General features: G+C 35.9%; 1 protein-coding gene across 1 annotated transcript in view; it reads right to left on the reverse strand.

Annotated features, from left to right (window-relative positions):
- Positions 1–824: 824 nt before the first annotated feature.
- LOC104363631 (sodium channel protein type 5 subunit alpha) overlaps positions 825–23,182 on the reverse strand; it is a 54,448-nt gene continuing 32,090 nt past the window's right edge. Inside the window, exons 16-27 of the mRNA XM_033009717.2 lie at positions 22,157–22,612; positions 19,683–19,802; positions 18,248–18,359; positions 17,001–17,155; positions 15,520–15,693; positions 13,934–14,071; positions 10,627–10,881; positions 9,643–9,696; positions 7,462–7,603; positions 5,367–5,467; positions 4,312–4,576; positions 825–2,965 (exon numbers count right to left, since the gene is read on the reverse strand). Of these exons, the coding sequence (XP_032865608.1) occupies positions 1,788–2,965; positions 4,312–4,576; positions 5,367–5,467; positions 7,462–7,603; positions 9,643–9,696; positions 10,627–10,881; positions 13,934–14,071; positions 15,520–15,693; positions 17,001–17,155; positions 18,248–18,359; positions 19,683–19,802; positions 22,157–22,612 (3,150 nt within the window). The 3' untranslated portion in view covers positions 825–1,787. The remainder of the gene's footprint in view (positions 2,966–4,311; positions 4,577–5,366; positions 5,468–7,461; positions 7,604–9,642; positions 9,697–10,626; positions 10,882–13,933; positions 14,072–15,519; positions 15,694–17,000; positions 17,156–18,247; positions 18,360–19,682; positions 19,803–22,156; positions 22,613–23,182) is intronic.

A 23,182-nucleotide genomic window follows, 5' to 3' on the forward strand; every position in this document is an offset into this window, starting at 1 on the left:
GTGAGCATGGCTTTCCATGATATGGAATATTTCATTGGCCAATTTGGGTCTCTGTTCATGCTCCCTCCCTGTTTCTTGCGCACGGGCAGGACATGGGGAGTTGGAGAGTCCTTGAAGTCTCGGTAGCAGCTGAAAACACCAGTGTGCTATCAGCATTTTTCCCATACCAAACCCAAAGCTAAATCCAAAACACAGCACTCATCTAGTCCCTGAAAAGGAATATTAACTCTATTTCAGCCCAAGACCACACTGAACAGAATAAATAGTTTCACCTCAAAAGCATCCACTACTACGCACAGCTGGCACAAAAGCAATCCAAGCTGGACAGGAGGAGGTCTCAAGCAGACCCACCACATACCTCCGCATCCCACTGCCCGGTGGTGCTAACACTGAATGCAAATTTCTGAGTCATCCTAGGAGTTCTGCAGACCTTCTTTGTCCAATTATTTTCTGAGCAGAAGCTGGTTCTGGAAGTAATAAAACTAATTCAAACTGTTCTGTATCTGAACTCTTCACTCTCAGCTTTCACGCGCCTTTATTTGTCCTACAAATAGCTTCGACATGACTATAATTGTCATATTTAAATAGTATTTAACAAGGGAAATGACAGCAAAAAATGAATAATTACCTTATTGTTCCTGATATTCTTGCCTTGAAAATGCTAAATCTTTTCTGGTTCCTTGAAAGTAATTTCAGTTTTCTTGTGCTAATAGCTAGCTATTTTTGGAAAATTATATTACACTGGTTCTACCCCTCTAATAACAGATTATGTCTTGTAATCAACTGAAATTGAAGATACCTCTTACAAAACAGACAAAAATGCGTTAAGCATCTGAACTCTTTATTGAATAATCTAAAATAGTCTTATTTCATCAATAGCTCTGAGGCACCATGACACTTTACCTGACCAATGTTAGCTGCAAAAAAAACAGTAAAAGCAATATTGATACACATTGTTGATACATGTGTTTTTTTCAGAACCAACTAAATACTTTAATAAATATCATCTCATAATAAATATCATGAACTCCTTTTCAGATTACTAACTAATACTTTCCATGAGTATAATGATGCAATTTTATGTACAATAGTTCTTAAGATTTTCTGGAAGCAGTACTTTTGCATAACATCCTTTGATCTTGGTAGCTATTATTATCGCAATTTTCATACACTGAATGATACAAAGAACAAATTATATACAACTTTCAAGCACAGACACCTGAGGATGATAAATCCATTTAGGTGCACATGTAAAGACATCTCAAAAATTCTTAAGCATAAACAAATCCATCCAAAGGCACTAGAAGGAAGATGGTCCCAAACAACACAGAAATTATTGGCTGATTATACTCAAGTTTCTTGAATTAACTTTTTTACAGAAAATGCAGTAATTATTTAATTTTGCAACAATAATACAATTTTCAAATGAGGCTTTACCTTTGAAGAGATATAAGTTGTTCTACAGCCTTGCATACTTATAAATCATATCAGCTACAACTGATCTTTTATAGATTTCTCCTGTAAACATCGAAATATGAACTAACACAAAAAATGACAGGTGTAAAAATAAACTCACCTACTCCAGTAACTGAGGAAAAAAAATTCTATGGTTTGATTTTCCCCTAATAATTATGACATAAATGTTCAAATATTAATTGTTTTAAGGAGCATTTGTAAAATTGAACAATCAGAATACTTAAAGTATGTCATCATTATTCTAAATCTAAAGTATTATGCTCTGGGATCAAAATATTTTCTTCATCTGAAAAGAACTGATATTGGTTTAATCAAAATTTCTGCAGCCTGGGACAACCTTGTACATCCACATTATCGCTATCTGTTTCAGTAAAACCATCATAAAATAAAGGGAGAGATATGGAAGACGCAGTCAGTGATTTATCTAGCTTCCTACTATTTTTTTCATTAATCATTGATGCAATAAGACTCTCCTTCTCATGTGTTTCTTCTTCAAAGATAGCACTGTTATAACGTCTCTGACGGTATAAGAAAGATTTATTTTTAAAAGAACGCTGCATCAAATACCTCCTGAAGGCCCTTTGAATAACAAGAGCCGACACCTCCTCCTGTTTTCTTTTAAGGGTAGTAGTAATTGGCTTGCAAGAAACTTTAGATAGATTGGCAGCCATGAATTTTTCTTCCATGTGTAATTCAAGACCATCCAAATCTCCAGATTCTCCCAAGACTCTTTTAGTGAAAGCAAGCAAGATATCCAAGCAGTGGATCTTATCCCCGCTGACTATAGGGAGGTCCATGGATATGAGCTGAATTTTATTAGGCTTTGGAATGCGTAAGGGTTCTGCCAGAGCATCTGCAAAGTCTGGAAGAGCAGAATATTCAATAAACTGTGTTGCCTGAGGATCAAATTTTCCCCAGGTCTCATAAAACATATCAAAGTCATCCTCACAAAGAGGATCTGTGCTTTCTTCAGTGGCAACACTGAAGTTCTCTAAAATTACAGCTATGTACATATTTACAACAATGAGAAATGATATAATGACATAGCTTACAAAAAATAAAATACCAACCTCCTTACTTGTGCAATTTTTTTTCTGTTCATCTGTTAAATTTAAGTTGGGAGCACATGAATTAGGTCCTTTTAAAAGAGGGACCAAAAGACCATCCCAGCCAGCTGATGTTGTAATTTGGAAGAGACAGAGAATGCTACTGTCAAAGGTTTGAAAGTTGAAAAGGTTATCAATCCCACCTTCCCAGCCAAGACAGGCAAAGTTTGTCATGCCCACAATTGCATAAATGAACATAACCAGAAAAAGCAAAAGACCAATGTTGAATAATGCAGGAAGAGACATAAGTAATGCAAAAAGAAGAGTTCTAATTCCTTTAGCTTTTCGAATTAATCTCAGGATTCGGCCAATTCGTGCCAAACGAAAAATTCTCAAAAGTGTCGGAGAGAACAAAGTTCGAAATCCTTCAGAAAGTCCAATACCTTTGAGATGAAAAAGAGAACAAAATGTTGTCAAGCCATATCAGTGGAATTCCCTATTTATGTCCATTTTGTTATATTCTATGTTTTAACTGTTGAAGGTAACACTGATCATATTACATCACTTTCAACAAAGCCATTATTATCAATACTGCAATTGCTTACAAAAGAGCTTAGGAAAAGAAAGACAAATTGCAATACCTTTGAAATATTAAAGAGGTGTCAAGATTACGTATAGTTTGGAAACTGCATTCTCCCTAATTTCTCTAATTTAGGGGATGAAATTATGCACTGCTCAAATACTTAAAAAATCCTCTAAAATTCAGCTCCTTTGTTGGAAGCTATTGGGTTTGTCTCCTAGCTCCTGTCTGATTCCTGCTTCTTCTATAGGCATAAGCCACGTGCTAAATGGGAGCCTGTCATTAATGTTTGGTACTTGAATGAGAGCAGAGAAAAGAGAGAATAAGGAAAACTGTCTTTTGGTATTTGTCCTGCATCACACCACTTTCTGTGATCCTATTATCAGAGTAAAGACACAATAGGATTACAAACAGATGATTTAAGTAGTCAGCATTTTTATGGGTTGTGTGGGATAGCAAAGGGGTACTGTGCTTAGGAATGAAGCAGAGAACTCAGATCAGTTTTTCTTTCCCATCCTTTATTCTATAATATAACCTGAGCCTAAGTAGGAAGCACAGACCAAATAAACTCTGCAAGAAACTAAAGCTATATATGACCCTTTGTAGAGGGAAATGATAAGAATCTAATCTTATTTGAAAAGCAAAACAAAACCAAGCCAGTTTTAATAAGACTTTTCACAGTCACAAATAGTGGCCCAGATTTAGAATAGTGCTGAGCAACTAAATTTTCCTGAGCTTTCTAAATCAGCTCTCAGGATCTGCCTTCTTAAAAAAAGGCCTGGAAAGTGAAATAAACCTTTCCAATTTTTCATACAAATATATTTTTGACCTGAATTTACTTTTATTGTGAAAACAACAGTTAACGTGATTATATGTAAATTGGAAGCATAAAAACAGTAAGACAACAGTTTAAGTACAGTAACTTATAAAAGATGTTACTGCATTAAATTTCTATTCTGTTAGGTACTCAATAAAACTCATACTTTAAAAAAAAAAATTAAAAACTATACATTTACCTTTTAGTACTCTGCAAAAATATCAGGGAAAACAAAACTATATCCTTTTAGAAGGAATCACTTAGCATATGGTTTAAAAAATACAATGGAGCTGGAACTTGTTTATCCCATATATGTAAATGGTTACTTCATACTGAAATTGGTTTAGTATTGGTAAGACACATTACCGGATCTAATAACGACTGATACTTACTAACTAGTGAGAGGATCACAACAGCTAAATCAAATATGTTCCAGCCACTGGTGAAGAAGTAATGTCTTAAGGCTAGTATTTTAATGACACACTCCGCAGTAAATACTGCCACAAAAAAAAAGTTGATTTTGTTAAGAACATCCTTGATGCCATTCTGGTTACTTTCTGCCATCATAACGACCATATTTAGACAGATGAATGTCACAACAGTAATGTCAAATGCTTTGTGCGATACCATATCAAACAGTAATCCTTGGAACACATTCTGTAGAGAGAACAAGAACTGCTTAATGCTAATTCTAAGACCCAGGCAAATTAATATTCAAATAATAATTACTAATTTGTGCTTAGAAAGAGAATGTAAGAAAATATAAATTTAACAATAAGCTACCAGAGAATTTTTAGGTGATTTCTTTAGACTTTCAAAGAAAACACTCAGTACTTGGCTAAGTATTTTCAGGTATCATGCAACCATGTATCCTTAGCAAAAAATTATACAGCAGGAAAACATTCAGAGTACCCTGTGATTGCTCTTTTAACAGAAATACTTATTGAAGCAGACATTTTAGGATAAACAATTCTAATTAAAATATCATAAGCAAGAAAAACTCTGAATAGTTACTATGTAAAGCCAAGCCCGGAATTAAATTTAAGAAACTATAAAAAGTAAAGCATAAGATTATTTAAAAGTAAGTAACAGCCATGGGGCATGTACTACTCACTATTCATTTTTACCTGCAATAATCCAATCTAGCTGCAGAAGCAATATCATGCAACTTAAGTAACCATGATCATGTTATGAATATCAAATACTTAATATGAACTTTTATAAACAAGTACACTTGAATAGGTGATAAATAGGCTGTAGACTTCCTTAATTAACACCCACAAAGAGTGCACCAGATGGAATTAAGAGAGTAAAATGTAAATACGATATCGAATGAGGAAGATGATGGGCTTTAACATGAAGTTTATTTCCAGTTGCCTGGATACTGAGTTGAAATATGGTCATCATCTTTATAACTTCTATCATATTCTACTTAAGATGGACTCACCGATGGTCTTGGGATGGGTTTTTGAGGTTTCTTGGATCCAAGTTTTTTCAGGGCATTGTAGTACTTTTTCTGTTCCTCAGTCAAAAATAGATCCTTTCCACCTAAGTAAAGGGAAAGAATACTGTTGTTCAGATGAAGTTTACATAGTCAACTAAATAAACACTTTCAAGTTTATGTAAAAAAAAAAGTAAGTTACAACTGTCAGAAATGGGATCTAAGCAAGCATAGAGACAAAATGCATTTTCACCATTTCTCCACTTCCCCTTGTTCTTTGAAATGATGTACTGTCAAAAGGTGACCAGAGTTTGATTGTGAAAGTCTAGTCTAGGCAGTGTTCCTCAGTCAGTTTTCTCAACTGTGAGAGCCCCTGTGAAGTTTTACAAATCTATTTCATATTTTTAAAATTACATAAAACTCACCAAGTAAAATATTTTCCATTTAAATTTTTGGGAAGGGTAAAAAGAGAAGTATAATGCTGGACTAGCAAATAAATGGAAGATCATGAATCAGCACTTCAGTACCAAGTTCAACAAGGGCGTCATCAACTGATAACGAGTTTCTGGTGCTCATCTTATTCCCATCTGCACCACCTGTATTACTTAGCACTCACTTTGAACCAAGTATTCAGGAGAAGCCACTCATAAAAGGATTGAATGATTAGCATTTTGTAGAACAAACAGGTAACAATGTTCAGTAGGGCATCTGCACTTTGAATCACTCTAGCAAAACCTCTGAAAATTCAGCTTAACTTCACTATATGAAATCTCAGTGAAAATCCCCAAGAAGAAGCAAAGAAATGAAAAAGAAAAAATGCCCACTTAGAGCATGTACTGAGAAAAGAAAATTCACATTGACTTCTAGTAAGTGTTCAGGCTCATAAGGTACTTAACAAGTGTTGTTTCTGTCTGTTGGGACTTTGTTATAAAAGGAAAATATTATAATGAAGTTGGACTGTTGTTCCTCAACCCCTACATATGCTTTCTCTGTTCAAATACAGAGAGCAGAAGATTTTCTTCTGGGCCTTATTGCTATCTATCTCATCAAGGACAGTAATTCTTTGACACCTGGTGTATAAGTCAGCCTACTGAAATAATAAATGGCTCCTGCAGAGATTCTGTCTTCCAAATGTGAACCCTGAAACTGTAAACCTCCTGCCGGGGTTTGCTTTTGTGGTATCGTTTTAACGAGCAAGATGCTTATTCATTTTAAGAGTTGCAAGTAGATAAATTGACTCGATTTCCCTCAGTGTTCTGGATACTCTAAGCCCTTAAACAAGTCAGGGATACCGCTCAATTGACAAATAAGTTTGTCACAAAGAAGTTGATGTATAGCAGGGAAGGTTGACTTCTGCTTTTTTTTTTTAGTTGTTGCATTTTCCATTCTAAGATTTTGCCTGCCATTTCTTACTGAATAAAAAGAACAGGGAATCTAACAACTTTGAGGAGAAAAGTGGAAGCAGTCAGTTCTTCAGGGTCTTTAAGAAATCTTTACATTTCTAGATAGTCTCTTCCTTGGGCCATGGTTTGGATCTCAATGCAGAATTTTTTAAAAATCCCAGTAAATTAATCTGTAGGGTTACTTTACTGACGACAGGATTTTGTAGATGTAGTTAGTTTCAGAAGTTCTGTTTAACAAGTTATTTTTAAGTTTCTTTACCAGGAAAGCAGTGGTTATTTCTTCCATGAGCAGTAGTGTTTCTTGATTATCCTTATCATATTTATTAGGTGTTTACTCTCGGCAAAAAAGGATATTCTGTTCTCCAAAGTAAATCTTCAAAGCAGAAGAAAAGAATTCCACTCTCCTGTAGCAAAATCTATGTAACTTTTTTTACCTTCTCTTTTCTAAAATGACAAACTCCTTCCTCCTCATCCTCCTACTTAGAACAAATTAAAGACTTGGCATGCAAATAGAATTTATAAATTGCTAAAAGGCAATTTCCTTTGAGGAAAAGGCAACTCTTGTTTTCAAAACTTGGTATCTAAATATTATTTTTAATTTTTCCAAACAGCTCAAAACGATAGACAACTGATGTCAAAATAGCATTCACTTTATCAGATTGGGATTACAAGAGACCTTGAATTAGTTCATGTAGTACTTATCTTTTTCCTTTGTTGGTTAAAATTGCTGATAACCACTCCAATGAAAAGGTTCAGCATGAAGAAAGATCCAAAAATAATGAAAATCACAAAATACATATACATGGCTAAGAATGCTTCAAACTTTGGCTGTTCATCTATCTGTTAAAAAAAGAATCAAAGCAGGAAAAAAATATGGTAAAAATCAGACAATCACAGCTTTATAATTTCTAATTTATAATAACAAATATTTTTATTGTCAGGAGGGGTAAGTTATTTCTTCACATTTAAACCTTTATTTAAATGTACAAGTAGAACAACTGCCTTGTTCTGACTTGTTACTGTTTTTAAAATAAAGATATATAACCAAATCCAGCTCTAGCAAATTCTTAAGTAATAGATAAACAGTGTCAATCAGACGTGATACTGTGAATGCCTAGATTAGAAAACCAGCTCAGATTAGACATAATGGTGAACCGCCATCCCCTTGAATGCTATCTCAGACAAGAAGCAGTTTTAAAAAGCCAGCTCACTATGATCATCCCTACAAGGAACAATCTTTCTAACTAGCAGTTATAACATTACATTCAAGAGTACAGTCCTTGAATGATGTCGTGGTTTGGGCCTGGTTGGTAGCCAACCACAATGCAGCACCTCTCTCTCCCTTCCCCTCCGGCAATGAGAAGGGACAGAGAGCCAGGCTTGGGGTTTGAGATAGGACTGGGATGGGGAGAAATTCCCCTTTATGATCACGAGCAAAAGGCAGACTCATTAGGGGAAGAAAAAAATAGAACATACATTTATTACAGACACTAACAACACATAACAGAGTAGGACAGTGAGAAGCATTGCCACATCTTGAGAACACCTTCCCCCCACCCCTCCCTTCTTCCCGAGCTCAGCTCTGCTCCCAATATCTCTACCGCTCCCCCAGTGGCGCAGGGGCAGGGAATGGGGGGTGCAGTCAGTGCTGCCACTTCCTTCAGCTTCGGTGAGGGGAGTGTCCGGAACTTGTTCCTCCTGCTCCATTGTGGTCCCCCTCTCACAGCAGACAGTCCTCCACAAACTTTCTCCGACATGAGTTCCTCCCATGGGCCGCAGCGTTCCCCACACTGCTCCGTCATGGGTCACTAACTTCCTCCGACTGGATTCCCTCCCACGGCTGCAGCCCTTCCCGAGCTGCTCCGGCGTGGGACTCCCCTGCATGCTGCAATCCTCCCAGCACTGGACTACAGCAGCAGGGCTGCCTTTTCCCACGAGACCCCGGCCTCCTTCGGGCACAGAACCTTGATCATGCAAGCAGAAGCCACAGGCCATAAATCAATGTCTGCTCCACCGTAGATCTCCATGGGTAGCAGGGGGGGGCCGCCCTGCCGTCTCACCACAGGATACAGGGGGGTCTCTGCTCCGGCACACCTCCCCCCTCCTTTCTTCCTCCGTTCCTCCACTGACCTTGGTGTTCATGCAGCTGCAGCAACTCCTCCTCACAAGTCCCACTGCCCGTCACCACGTCCCTTCTTAAATACGTTATCGCAGAGGCGCAGCTGATTGGCTCAATTTCCCAAACAGAAGTGGAGCTGACGTGGAGCTGGGGGAGCTTTGAGAAGCTTCTCACAGGGGGCCGCCCCAATAGCCCCCTCCCCTGCCACCAAAAAACTCCACCACTCACTCAACCCAGGACAAATGAATAAGAAAAATGCAAATTAAATTAAATGTAGAAAAGTTAGAACACGCTGTGCTACTGAGAGAGTGAGAAACAGCACATGGAAATATGGAAGAAATAGTAAAGATGTCAAATACAGGGAAGAAAACCTCCAGAAATAACTGCTAAAGATACATGCAGTTTTAATGCTCCTGTACATTTTTAAAAAAGAAGGAAATTTGCTTCAGAGGCACAGTCCCTCAAAGACCTTCCAAATTCTGTTCCCAAAATAGACTTGTCCAAAACTTGCAACATCTTGCTCTCTGCATTCTTGATGTAGTACATTTTTGTGCGGTATGACTCTATTTTGACCAGTTTTCTTTTGTCTAAGCTCTAGATATCTGGTACTCCAAGGATTATTGTTTCACTGCATAGTTTGATGCATTCATGTGCTTGTATTTCTGACTTGATATTGCGAACAAAACTGAAAAATTAATTGTATGGATAGGAAAGAAAAGAAGGAAAGGGAAAGAGCTAAAATTTCATTTTAGTGACATACCTCACGTGAGTCCACTGCTGCATACATAATATCCATCCAACCTTTAAAAGTTGCCTGAAAAAAATGCATTAATATGGTTATTATCACTTAAATTATTATTTTTTTTTATTTAGATAGAGCTAATATAAATGTATTAAGAGATGTGGAAAAGTGAGCAGTGTGCTATAAAAAAATGTGCATCACTTCTAAAAATCTGCTTGGAAGTATGATTCACTGGAATTTAGTAAAGAGAAAAAAAAAATCATTCCTGAAAAGAAAAAAAAAAATATGACATGAATCCTGTGACGTGTTTTAATGTTAATTCTTGTTAAATTTAAATTTTTGTAAATTCTCTGCTTTTTGAAAAAGCAGTAAAACTTTCAGCTTAACTAGTGAATATATCCTAAAAGAATAAAAAACATTTCTAAGAAAATGGCAGACAATTCCTTCCTGAAATTTTTAGCAACTCTTCAAAATCATAGAGCACTTTGGAGGATACACAGTAAAGAAATTAATCTAGAAAAGATACAGGGATAACAGACACTATAAAAAATGCCTTTCTCTCCTATGTTGTGGCATTAGGGATATCAACAATTTAGCATCCCAGTATTTCATCACTTATACAATAAAATAAAATATAGAAATATAAATAAACTACATCATGCTTTTTCTTTCTCTTCCACTCTGAACTAACTTTTACTAAAGAAAATGAGAATAACCTCAGATCTGGTAACATGCAGACTATTTCAGGCTTAGTATGTTAATCAAAATAAAACCAAAATTGAAAAGCCATGAAACACAGTACTTGATTTTAACACAAGGTTGCATATGCTAAAGTGTTCTTTAGGAGGAACTGAGCAGCTTATATATAAGAAAATATGTATGGATGCTAAAAGATCCCCAATTTCAGTGAGATAAACAGAAGCGTAATTGGCATCCCATGGTTGATCTGCTCAACACATTTCCTTGAAGAAAACAAAACTGAGTATTTTTTATAGAACTTACCACTTGGAGAAGAGCCAAGTATCCCATCCCAACATTATCAAAGTTTACATCATTATTTGCCCATGTTCCATTATAGAAAATACAGTTGTCTTTGTTATTAATTAAACTGATATTTCCTTTCTTGAGTGTGCATTTGGAAAATTTTTTTCCAAGTAATTTTACTCCTGCAATGTTAAATAGGAGCCAGAAGACAATACAGACGAGCAAAACGTTCAAGATTGAGGGGATAGCTCCCAAGAGTGCGTTCACAACAACCTTAAATAAATAAAATGAGTGAAAAGAATTAATTACTTACATTCAATAGAACACCCTCCCAGAAAACCACTTATTTTTTCTTCTGTATCTATTGCAGATTCTCAACCATTTAAAAACTAGTAAATGACAAATGTAAAGCCAGCCTTTAGCCCAACTTCAAGCTTGTTTTAACATGTAATTCTGTGCTATCTATCTTGACTTTCTGAGGAAGCAAGTAGAACAGATGGCAACTAGAATTATCCTTGGGTAAAAGAAATACATAAAATAAGATTATGAGTCTGTTGTAGCTATGAAATCTAACAATCAAGTATAGAGGAACAGGTCGTATGATCTGCATTTACTACAAATACCATAAATATCCCTCTTTTATCTTGGAGGGTTTTGTAAGAGAACAACAGCTTGCTCTCCATAACAAAATGAACCTCACCCAGCAACCACTGGCACCTGACTGCACACAGTACATAAAGTAGAGGAGTTTGGCTTCCACAAGACTGAGTTGTTTTGGTCAGCAGTCTTCCTTCATTTAGGCTTGCTTGAAGACAAGGTGAATGCAAACCCATGATGAGCAGTAAGCGTCTTTCAGAAATTATACCAATGAAAATGGAATTCCTGTTTTTGGTGTCTGTGTTGGTGACACCAAGGGACCTGACACAAGCAGTGATAAGAACTCATATTCACAAATCCAGCACACTAATGCTGACAGGCAGGACCACACTTGTTGCCAGTGGCAATTTGAGGACCATTATTTCTCTTTCCACTATTTTTCACTACTCTGTGCAGGGGCTTAGTGAAAATCTCTCTGGAAATGTTTCATTGCCACTATTATGAGCAAATTCTGACCCTTTTATCCTGGCCTTGGATAATATCTGTATACTAGAAACACATAGAATGAAGCACATTGGAAGGGACCTCTGAAGAACAGCTATTCCAACACAAACCAAGTTTCTTGGCATCTCGTCCAGTCAAGTTCTAAGTTTTTCTAAGGGTGGATATTCAACAACCTCTCTGAACAATCTACTGCAATGCTATATACTCACACTGTCATCTTTTTTGTCAGGTAGCTAATTGGAATATCCCTCACAGCCAACTCATTCTCTCTCATTCTCTTACCGTGGGCCTACTACAAAACACTAGTTCAATTCCTTACATAACCTCCCATTAAGTAAAGACAACAATTAGATCCCTTACCTAATTAGATCCCAATCAGATCCTCCCTTTAACCTTCTCTTCTCCAAGCTCCCCATTCCCTCAGCCTCTCCGCTCCAGTCCTCTGACCATCTCAGTGGCACTTTGTTGGACACTCTCCAGTATGTTAATATCTGTCTTACACTAGGGAGCCCCAAGCTCCCCGAACTGGACAAGATACTCCAGATGCAGTCTCACAGGTGCCCAAACCAGAAGACTGAATTGCCTCAGTGTGCTGGCCAGACTCATGTTAATAGAGCCCAGTACACGGTAGATCTCTGTTGCTCTGCTGACTAATGTTTAAAATGCTGTCCACCCCAGGTCCTTTTCTGCAAAACTGCTAATTTCTCAGTGTGCCACATGTGGCTATTCTGGCTCAGGTGCAAGACTTTGCTTTTGCTGAACTTCCTGAGGATTCTGCAGCCCATACTTCCATCTGTCTAGCTCTCAGTGCAGAGCAGCCTTGCCCCCAGTGTACTAACTGCTCACCCTCAGTTTCTTATCATCTACGAACTTGCTGAGGACAATTTCTACCACATTCTTCTGATTGCTAATTAAGCCATTAAGCAGTATTGGTCCCAGGACTGACCTCTGAGCCACTAGTAACCAGCTGCCAGTTGAACTTCATCCTGATGATCTCTGCACATTGAACCAGGCAGTTCAGCCAATTTTCTGCCTAGCTTAGAGCTCACCTTCCCAAACCAGATATAACCAATATCTGAGATCATGGATGGCTCTTCCCTCCCTAAGCCATCTTATCATAGAAGACAATCAGGTTTGAGACGCAAAAATTGTCCTTCCTAAATTCATGCTGGCTGTTTCTAACTGATTCCTTCTTGTCCTTCATGGCTTCCAGGAGGATTTGCTCCATATCCATCCCGGGGCCTGAAGTTAGTGTCTCATCACATTCTGTGATCTAACACAGGTCAGATGATTTGCATTATACAGTATTTTATTTCTTCCCACTGACTTTAAAGATTCCAGATAGTTTGCTCAGACCAGCTTTTAAAATTGAGTTAGAAGAAGCCCCTCTCCTATTAAGAAAATACCATCCTATTTAAGTTTGAAAGGATTGTTATCTTTCAGTTCTACACTGGAGAATCCAAAATGTGCCAGATGAGCTTGTCTAGATAACTGTCAAGATGAGTTGATATAAGCACAGCAGTCTAAAGAAGGGGAATTATGAAAAGGAGTTAGAAAAAGTGAATAGTTTCCACTAAAACAATGAATTAATGAATCTGCTTTCCTGGTCCCAATTTCTTGACTTAGGCCATAAGTGAAAATTAGGAAAGGTCTGTGGTCACTACATTTCTTATGCCATGAAGATTGATAAACTACAAATTTCACAATACAGGTTTCTTCCTCATATTACAGTTTTCTGTAATAACTATATATATATCACTTATTTTTTACTGACAAGTAATTAAAAATGGTTCCTATTTTTTTCAAGCATATTCATTTTTTTGAGAAGAATTTTCCACATACTCTGAATGAAATTTTCCCATGTCTAAGATAAACCAAATAATGGGTTTCAGAAAAGTACAAGTCTAAAAAAATTCTTGTTTAGTTTGTTCCACAAACTGCACTGAAACTGGAAACATGGAAAAATGTTCCAGTGTTCACACAACTATATGTAATAATTCCTTGTGGTAGCACATTATAATTCAGTTTTTAATTTCATCTGTATTTATAAATTTCTGTGAAAGTGTTAGGTATTATTTCAAAATAAAACCCATAAAATGTAAGTAGACAATCTGAACCATCTTAATGCCATTAAGTCTCAAACTAGAGATTCAAGTTGTAATTTTCACAAAAACTTCAAATGTAGCTATTACAAAATATGCACACACACCCCCAGCAGCCTTACCTTAATCCCTTCAAATCTTGACAAAGCTCGTAGAGGCCTCAATGCTCTAAGAGTCCTGAGAGATTTCAGGGCACTCCCAGAGGAACAAGGTGATGTGGCTTTGGAAACAGTATTTAGTCCCCAGGAAACAAAAGATAGCTGTGTTCATTGAATTGGAACCGAGATTATTAAAAGGTATACCAAAAAATGATTTTATTTGTGTCAGTAGACAATCACAGGCTGATTGATTGATCTTTGACCAGTAAGTCAAATAAAGAAAATACACAAAGTTATCATAATATAATTTTACTTCATTCTTTCCTAATATTTTTAAAATAATGGAGTTCTCTCATTCTAATTTGAAACACTTTTATATATATATATATATATATATATATATATATATATATATAACTATGGTTATTTCATGCACTACAAGACCCAAAAGTATTACTGAAATAAAATATTCCCATTTTCAGTATAGTTATTCTCAGAAGTGTATACAGTAATTCCTTATCATAATTTAAGATGGTCATGTGGAAATAAAAAGTTTTTAAAAAGACATGCAGTCTCCATTTTAAATTTTCATAAGAGAGAAAAATAACTGAAAACATTAGAAAATTGTTTAAATTATAAGGGTTTTTTTTCAGTTCATGATTTTCCTCTTCCTTCCTATTTGAATTTGTTGTCTCATTGTCTAGCCAATGGATATTTTCATGCTTTTCCTCTTTTGCACAGCACTGCTTCTATTAGTACATAACTGTAATTGCTAAAGTCATGCTATATATTCTTTGTAAATAGCCATAATATTAGATTTTTCTGTTGAAATTTCCTAGTACTTCACAACTTTCAATGCCAACAATTCAGAGGCTATCAAACACCTACTTTGACATTACTGGAAGTCAGCTGTTTAGATGTCCTTATTTTAAAATAGTTAACTTCAGTATCTTCCCAGTGTAACATTAACAAGGAAAAATATTTCATTTTTATATGGCAAGATTATATTATTTAACTTCTAATTTAGAATAAATACATATATATTGAACACTGCACTTCCTCTATCTAACTACTGATTTCAGCATTTCTCTTTATAGCTCTGTAAAGGATTGCTAGGATTTATTTGGTTGCAAGGTAAAACATACTTTCCTACTTCTTTAACTGTCTAGCAAATGATTTTTCCAACAATACTTTTCGATTCCCTTTACCATCTAAATTTCTTCTCCTTTAAGGAAGCAACTCTGCTTTTTTCTGTTTCTAAATGTCGGAGCTGCCAGCAGTTTCAAATTTTTCTATCATCTTAATTAATATATTTTAGTTTCATTTCTGCTAGTTAATTGCACTCTCTCTCTACACTCAAAAAGGTTTTCATAACCAACATGGTCTTCAATGACAGTGATACCTAATAAAATTTTCTTCAGCAATTTCTGATTATTACTTACAATTTCCATTTAAATTTGTCCTAAAGTCTCTTTAGGATGCAATTTTTTTTCAGCTTTTGTAAACTGACTTTTCCACTTGTGTTTATTCATAATGAGATTTTACATGTAGCTGTCTATATAGAAAATATCAAAATGCAAAATGTAAGACAAGCTGAATATAATACTTACACATACAATGATGAAGTCAAGCCAACACCAGGCATTTGTGAAATAACTGTGCAAACCATAAGCTACCCATTTCAGAAGCATCTCCATAGAAAAGATGTAGGTAAATATTTTATCAGCATACTCTAGAAGCATTTTCACTTTTTTCCTCTTCTGCAGATGAATATCTTCAAATGCCTGGAATTTCCAAATTCAGTTTTAAAACAGTTCAGTAGTTTTATGAAAATTTATTGTAAAATTGCACAAGCACAGACAGTTTGGATTATTATAACAACCATTTCCCTGTTTAACATTGGCTACCTTGATTTCCATCAACTAGTCAAATCACCCGCTCATTAGCAGTGATGCTCTTTCAAACTTCTAATACAAACTCTTCCAGTGCTCTGAGCACTGAGCACTCACCACGTACTTTTCTATGCATTCCTTCTATTATCATAATCTCATTTAATTTACTCTCAAGCCATGGACATGCCTGATGGTATGGTATCCATTCGTTCTAGCTAGTTCAGGAAATTCCTTATCAGCAAACAACTTTATAAACAAACAGAAAATGAACAAGTCCCTTTTCGCAAGAGGACAAAAGTATCTTAGAAATGTGAAAGTTCTCAACACCACAACTTTGATAATCATACAACTTTGATGAAAAGAAATTGTTACTGTTTTCTTATCTTGCACCTGGATATCAACGAGTTTTGTGTTCAACTTAGCCAGATCCTACAGTACATTATATAATAACCCAGTTTCCTTCTTTACTTCATTTTAACTCCACAAGAGTACAGAGGAGCCCTCATGGCAATCCCAGGGAGTTCCCTTGGAGATTTTGCCACAGAAATTTTAAAACAGATACTTTAAATCTATGGTTCAGTGGACAACTTAAATTTAATGCACACAGAACAGATTGTATTTGGAGAATTGTGACATCTACCATATAGATCACTTTCTCATTAATTGGCTATGTTCCTTCTGCACTGTATAGTGTTTTATTTAATAAATTACTTTCAGTAGACTTAGTGAATATGTTTTCAAATCAGATAAAATTTCCATTATTCTTCAGTAGAAATGGATATAATCAGAGCAGCAATGAAACTTTAAGTCACCTACCAGTTTACAGCCATCACTTTCAGATTATGATCATAATATTTGGATGGTTTTAAATCTAAATTTTTACTGAGCAGTTACTCTGTACCAATTTAGAAGTATTTTTATTTTTTAAGCTTTCCTAAGTAATTTCAGACCCTGGTTTAGCCTCCTAATTAAGCGCACACGTATGTGAAGAACTATGTTCCATGAAGAACTATGAAGCAGACTGTTATTCCGTATATCCAAGTTTGGGGAGAGCCTTATAAATTCTAAGGGATATGTCTGCTATGCTCCCTGGGGAAAAGAATGTGAGAGTAGAAGAAATAAGTTAAATATAATAATATGATTATTTTACTTTACTGACAACCATCAACTCAAAATTTGAGAAACTAAAATAAATTTACCAGTGCTGCGCTGCTCAGTATTATCATAAAAATTATAAAATTTTCAAACCAGCTATGTTTAACAATTCTGTAGCAGGTTTTTCTAAATTTCCACCAAGTTCTGCCTGGAAACTTAGTGATATCCACTACGCAACACGGGAAACATTCAACACAACCTGAAAAGAGAAAGAACAGCATATTGGTTTCATGGAAAATGTAGAGACATGGAATCTAAAAAGTCTAAAACATCTTAGAATGAGCTTCTACAGGCTATACAAAGAATGTTTTACCTATGGGTGTTTTACCTATGGGGTGATGCTGTGGTTGAAACTATCTACAGCTAAAGAAAAGACAAACTTTACAGACCAAAATAATCTCTTTTAATAGAGCAGCTCATACATGGAAAAAGTATATGCTTTTGTGCCCACAAACTCTTCTGCACAAAAAAGCCATTACTTCATTCTATCTAAAAAAAAACTTGCTTATTTTATTTTTCTGTATTCATTATTTTTGTTTTGAAAAGAGATATTACCTTACTAGTGGTTTAGTAAATCATTATTTTTACTGATTTTTTCATTTGATCACACTGCAGAGACATTACAACTACATTCTCTGTTCACTGCATTGCACCAGAAAGACAATTCTTCATTAATCTGTAAAGGCAGTGGATTGAACCATGAGAGTCAACAGAATCTAAGAAGCAGTTCAGGCAATCAAAGGTCCACATTGAGATGAGCTGTACAGTCCTATGAATTCCATTAACTGTATTGTCTGGGTATTCATCCACTGTACTGGGAGCCCAAACAAATTCAGTTGACGTGCCATTAAAGATACCAGGTACTGACATACATATCCCAACTGACCTCCAGAAATGCTTTGAGTGCCTTTGCTCATATACAGGTACCTACAGTGGGATGTCTCAATAGAAGACTGAATCACACTCCAAGGATGGCATTTTTCCACCTAAACACAGGTGTTTAGAACCATTTTGGGCCTCTTCAGATATTCTACAGCTTCTGGGACACTTCTGCCAGCTTCATGCAGTTGTCTTGCATACACTCAAGCATCTCATATGCTACTAAATGCCTGTGTTCAGGCATCCCAGCCCTGCTTCAGTTCTGTGCTGGCTTCAGATATGCTTATTTGAGTTTTTCTGTTTACACACAAGTGTCTCAGGCAAACAGTTTCTGTCAATTTGAAATGTTCCAAACAGATATCTTTGAATACTGGTTCATTTGGTGTTACCTCAATATATAAAACTTTCTTACTTTCTGCAAAACAGTCCTTAGGTAGGTGTGACTTTTTAGGCTGGGAAAGCATCTCCAGAAGAATAACTGGATCCACAGTGCTGGCTTCAGAATAGCTACCAGCATCACATTTCTGCACAGGAGAAGGGCAAAGAAGAGAACATATTTGCTTTTCATTAATAAGGTTACTAGTTTTAAAATAAATGAAACTTATCACACCCTCCCCCCCCCCAAAAAAAAAAATCTTCAGCATATAAATTATCTTAAAGTTGCTGAACTACCGAAATAAAATTACAAATAGGACAGAAAAGGCTAATCCCTACTCTTTGTTTCCATGGCTTTAATTTAATAAGTTTCTTGGTTCCTTGTAGTGGTCTACATTGGACTTGCAGGAAGGAAAATGTTTAGAAGAGATTATATTATGCTATAACTTTAAAGAAAACTCTGATTTCTTCATGCCAATCCAATTTTCTTTTCACTTTCAGAGATACAAACCATGTCTCAAAAGGCTTGAAGACAGAAAAACCTAGGAGGAAAGAAATGTACATATGGTCTACGTATCTCAAAGAATTGTAGTTATCGGTAGGTAACCTACACATCTATAAAAATAAAGACAATAAAGCAAACAAGGATAAAGAAAAAAGGAATAAAGCAATCTATTAGTCATAAAGTGTAAGTGTCCTGTATGACATGGAAAGGGAAGGAATGAGGAGAAGGATAAGAAAGAGAAGCCAAAAGAAGGGAGAACTGCCTCTGTTGACAGCCATGCTGCTCTACACTAACCTAAGGTCCTAGGGAAACTTCAACATAGAAAATAATACAGTTATTTAAATTCATGGGCATTTTAATATTTTAAATATTATTTTTAAAATATGAATATAATTCAATAATGTATAAAATGCAAAACTTCTGGCAAATTTATCTAAAACCAGAAAATGCTAAGGTCATTTTATTTTTGGAGGCAGTCATCCAGATTGCTGCTGAACTTCCATTTAACTTTCTGAGTCACTGGAGGCAAGTCATCATTCTTCAGCTTTTTTGATGTGGAAGTGTACTAGATTACAGTAAGCTAAGTTTCCAGACCAGGAAAAGTATGGCTGTTTTGGGAAATATTTCTAGAGAACAAATTTTTGCATCCAAGGATAGCAGCAAATGGAATTATCTATAAAAATGAATAGCATGTATCAAATATATTTAAATAAAGTGTGCTTCTTGATTTGTTTACTTATTTTGTACAAAATAATATATTGTTACACTGTTAGCCATGGCTGTTTATGAGATACAAATCTCATGCTTTAAACTATTATTACTTCTAGTGATCTCTGCCATCTTCACGGGGTTTATACTTGCTACTCTTCAGAAAACCCCAGCTTGTCCTGCCACAGCTGAGTGAGAGAACTGCTGTGACAATTTTCATCTCTGGCATATTCCACAAGGTGATAAAAGTTACAATTACCTCATTTTGCTCTTTCTTTTGGTGTGTTTCTGAAAAACCACTTATAGTTTCAGAATTCCCAGAAATCTGACTGAAGCTGCTTGAACGCCGGCACTGTTGTCTATGTCTTAATATGTCTCTCTGCAGGAAATAATGCATAACAGTTGATTTTCCACATTTTTCTTCCTGACCATCACTCCTACAAGTCAAAATTCTTTAACAGAATATAAAGTGTTCACAAAATTTAGCATGTTTGTCTTTTTATAGATAATTAAATGATATCTCTAAAAGGCAAGTAAAAGAATGGTTTCTTCCTCAATTTCAAATACTATGGTCCTGTGGTTATACTGTGGAAATGTATAATTTCTCAAGATCTACCTTTAGCCCACTGATGGATTCCTGCATTCAATTCACTAAGTTCTGACAAACTGGCTTAGTAACAACCTTTGCAGCTGGACCCCAACAGTCTCATCTTTGTAGTTACAGGCAGAAGAGCTAAGTGATCCCAATCAGCTCTTAGGCTTTTTGCCACTACAGATTCCAAGTAATACCAGATTCCACTGCAGCAGGGAAAGAATTTCTGTCATCAAATGCTCATGGACAACATATTTCAAATTCTAAAGTGATCAGCAATTTCTGCTTCTTTGAGAACCTGTCCAAAGCGATTCCACTGTCAGTGTCCCCTCTCATGACCAAAAAACATAGAAAATGGATCCTACCAGTCCACCTAGACATTGATCATATAATAATCCATCCAAAAATAGCACCTGCTTTTGACATTTCTGCCATGGCATAATATTAGGTAACTGCACTTTGAGCCCAAATACTTGTTCTGATAGGTTTAAAATATGGTGATATCACAATCCTAACACAACTGACACTCACAAAATACCATCCTTAGCAAGCTAATCTAGGTACAGTATAGTCATCAAATCCCGGTGTTCCACCTGACCTTGCTCCTCACACATTTGGATGTGTTCTTCTAGATGAGCTAAACCCCATATTGCCACATGCTTACACCATCACTTTTACATTTGAAGAAAAAAAGCACGGTTGCAACATCTTAGAAAAGCTCATTCCTACTTGAATGTGGTAGCTGAAGTAATAAGCAGAATTTAATAAAAAGACTTAATGACCCAATAAAATGACCCAATGATTCTGAACTAAAATGCATTCATGCAGATAGATCATCATACTGAAACCAGCATTCATAAGCAATCACATCACATACAGTAAAAGTAATGATGCTGTCACAAGCAGAATTTCATTAAGACACATCACACTCCCCAAAGGAAAGTAACTGGGTAAAATTCCATCTTATTAAAATTATATCATTAGAGAGAAGAAAAGAAAGCAAAAAAAGGGAAAAAAAAATCAAGAAAGCAAAATAGGCGAGAACATAAAGTGTAAAGTGGGTAAAATACAATATGGACAAGAAGCAAGGAACACTACTGAATGCAGTGAGGACATGAAGGGCTTAATTCAGATCTTGCTCTAAACTGCTTAGTCTCTTTTAAGATACCTAGAGGTTCATAAGACATACACATGGCATAGTTGAATACAGCACAGGATATACAGGAACTGACAGACAACTTTTTGGAGGTTCATTTAAAAGCCATATGAGATAATCCAGCAACTCAAATGGCACTTGACATCTACAAGGTGAGTAGTATGTGGAATCTTGAGATTCAGATATCTAAATGGAGTAATCTAATTGTAGCTGATACCTAGTATTATCTAGGTGTTTCTACACATCCCTGGCCTCCAGATGCCAAAACCAGCTCCTTTAGCTCTGTGTCTTATTTGTCAGTCCCATGTGGATGTGACAGACACCTGAAGTATTTCAAATATCCCTAGATGCGTATGTACAGGCAAATGAGTTGCACTGTTATTGGCTATCATGGCAATATAAATGCCTCACTAACATGCAGAAATCTGTATTTAGGTACCAGCATTTAACTGTCTAAGACTTGAGTTTAACCCTGCCCAACACGACAAAATCAGGGGATAAAAAGGGGAGTGCAAAGTATCATAGAGGTGGATAGGGAATGAAAAAAAATCAAGAAATTATTTTTTTAAGGTGAAGCTTTTATTTGCATTCCCTTTGGATTCCATGCAGCTGAGAAGCAACATATAAGCAACACAAGAGGCCTGCCTTACAAAAATTCCAGGTGCCATCTGTAAAGCAAAAGGAGACAAAAAGAATGTCTGTCTTGATCAAACTTCATTTAGTAGTTGACAGCAGTAAATGGAAACAAACCAGACAAAAGCAGAATTAAGGTTATCAATAAGGAGAATGATGAAAAAGTGGACATTCAACATCTCTTATTGAATAATTGAGATTATTTGGTAGCTCTTGCATTTTGAAGCTACTAGAAGAACAAAAAAAGTAAAATGGCAGAAAGGACAGAAAGGATAACACTTGCTGTTGAGTCTGCAAGATTATATTTACAGATGCAAGTAACAATAATTTTGCAAATACTAATATTCCTTACCTGTTTTCTGTATTCTACTTCTGTGCATACACTATGCTCACCACCATCACCTTCATCGGTGTAAGTCTCTGCTACTGCAATGGGAACACAGGTACTATGACTGGTTAAAAATTCTCCATATTTCCTTGTTACTGAGGAACTGTCTTCAGTATTATAATACCCAATGTCAGAGCAACTGTTGTCTACATCCTTTCTGACATCTGTCATGGCATAATTATTTTCCTCTATGTGTTTGGCAGAAATTTTCACCAAAGTCTTATTTTTGGCTGTTGTTTTGAGGTTTTGCTTCATTATTTTGCCACAATGATCCAAAATTCTGTCTTTCACAGACTGCAGGCCCTTGTGAATCTGTGCAATGGCAATCTGACATTTAGTCATTTGTCCAGATTCCTCTTGTCCCATTGAGGAGTCAATACTGAACGAGCTCAGCAGCAAGGCAATGAATAGGTTGAGCACCTTAAAATAGTTAAAGTAAGTTGGAGACAGTGCTTCTAACAGAAAAGACATTTCAGAAAACCTGCCTTAGATAAAAAAAAAAATCTCAATCTTGCTTTCATAAATTACTGCCATTAAATTAGTTACTATTATAGTGCAATAATAACATAGCATGACATGACTTCTGGAAGGAATGGCAGGATGAAAAGGAAGGAATTGGGGATTTGGGTATATCAAAAATATTTTCACATGCTCTGATGTACATAATTTATGAGGAGGTAGACATGTTGAAAAACAACAGGAAAAGATAAACTTTAATAACACTACCATCAAAAAGGATCTGGTTTAAACCAACAAACCAAGCAGATGAAAAAGATTTCATCTTATAATATATATACATTAGATCTAGTATACGTCACACAAACCAGAAAATCTGGGTACTGTAAACTTCTGATAATATAAGTTAGTAAGCATTAAAAGCACCAAACAGTCTGGTTATTTGATCCTACCAACACAAAAGATGAAGAAATCAGACACCAAATTATCAAAAGCACTGCACTTCTATACTCTGGGTGAAAAGTAATCTTAGTT

This window comes from Tyto alba, unplaced genomic scaffold (genome assembly GCF_018691265.1).
Source record: "Tyto alba isolate M040663 unplaced genomic scaffold, T.alba_DEE_v4.0 Super-Scaffold_38, whole genome shotgun sequence".
Classification (NCBI taxonomy): domain Eukaryota; kingdom Metazoa; phylum Chordata; class Aves; order Strigiformes; family Tytonidae; genus Tyto; species Tyto alba.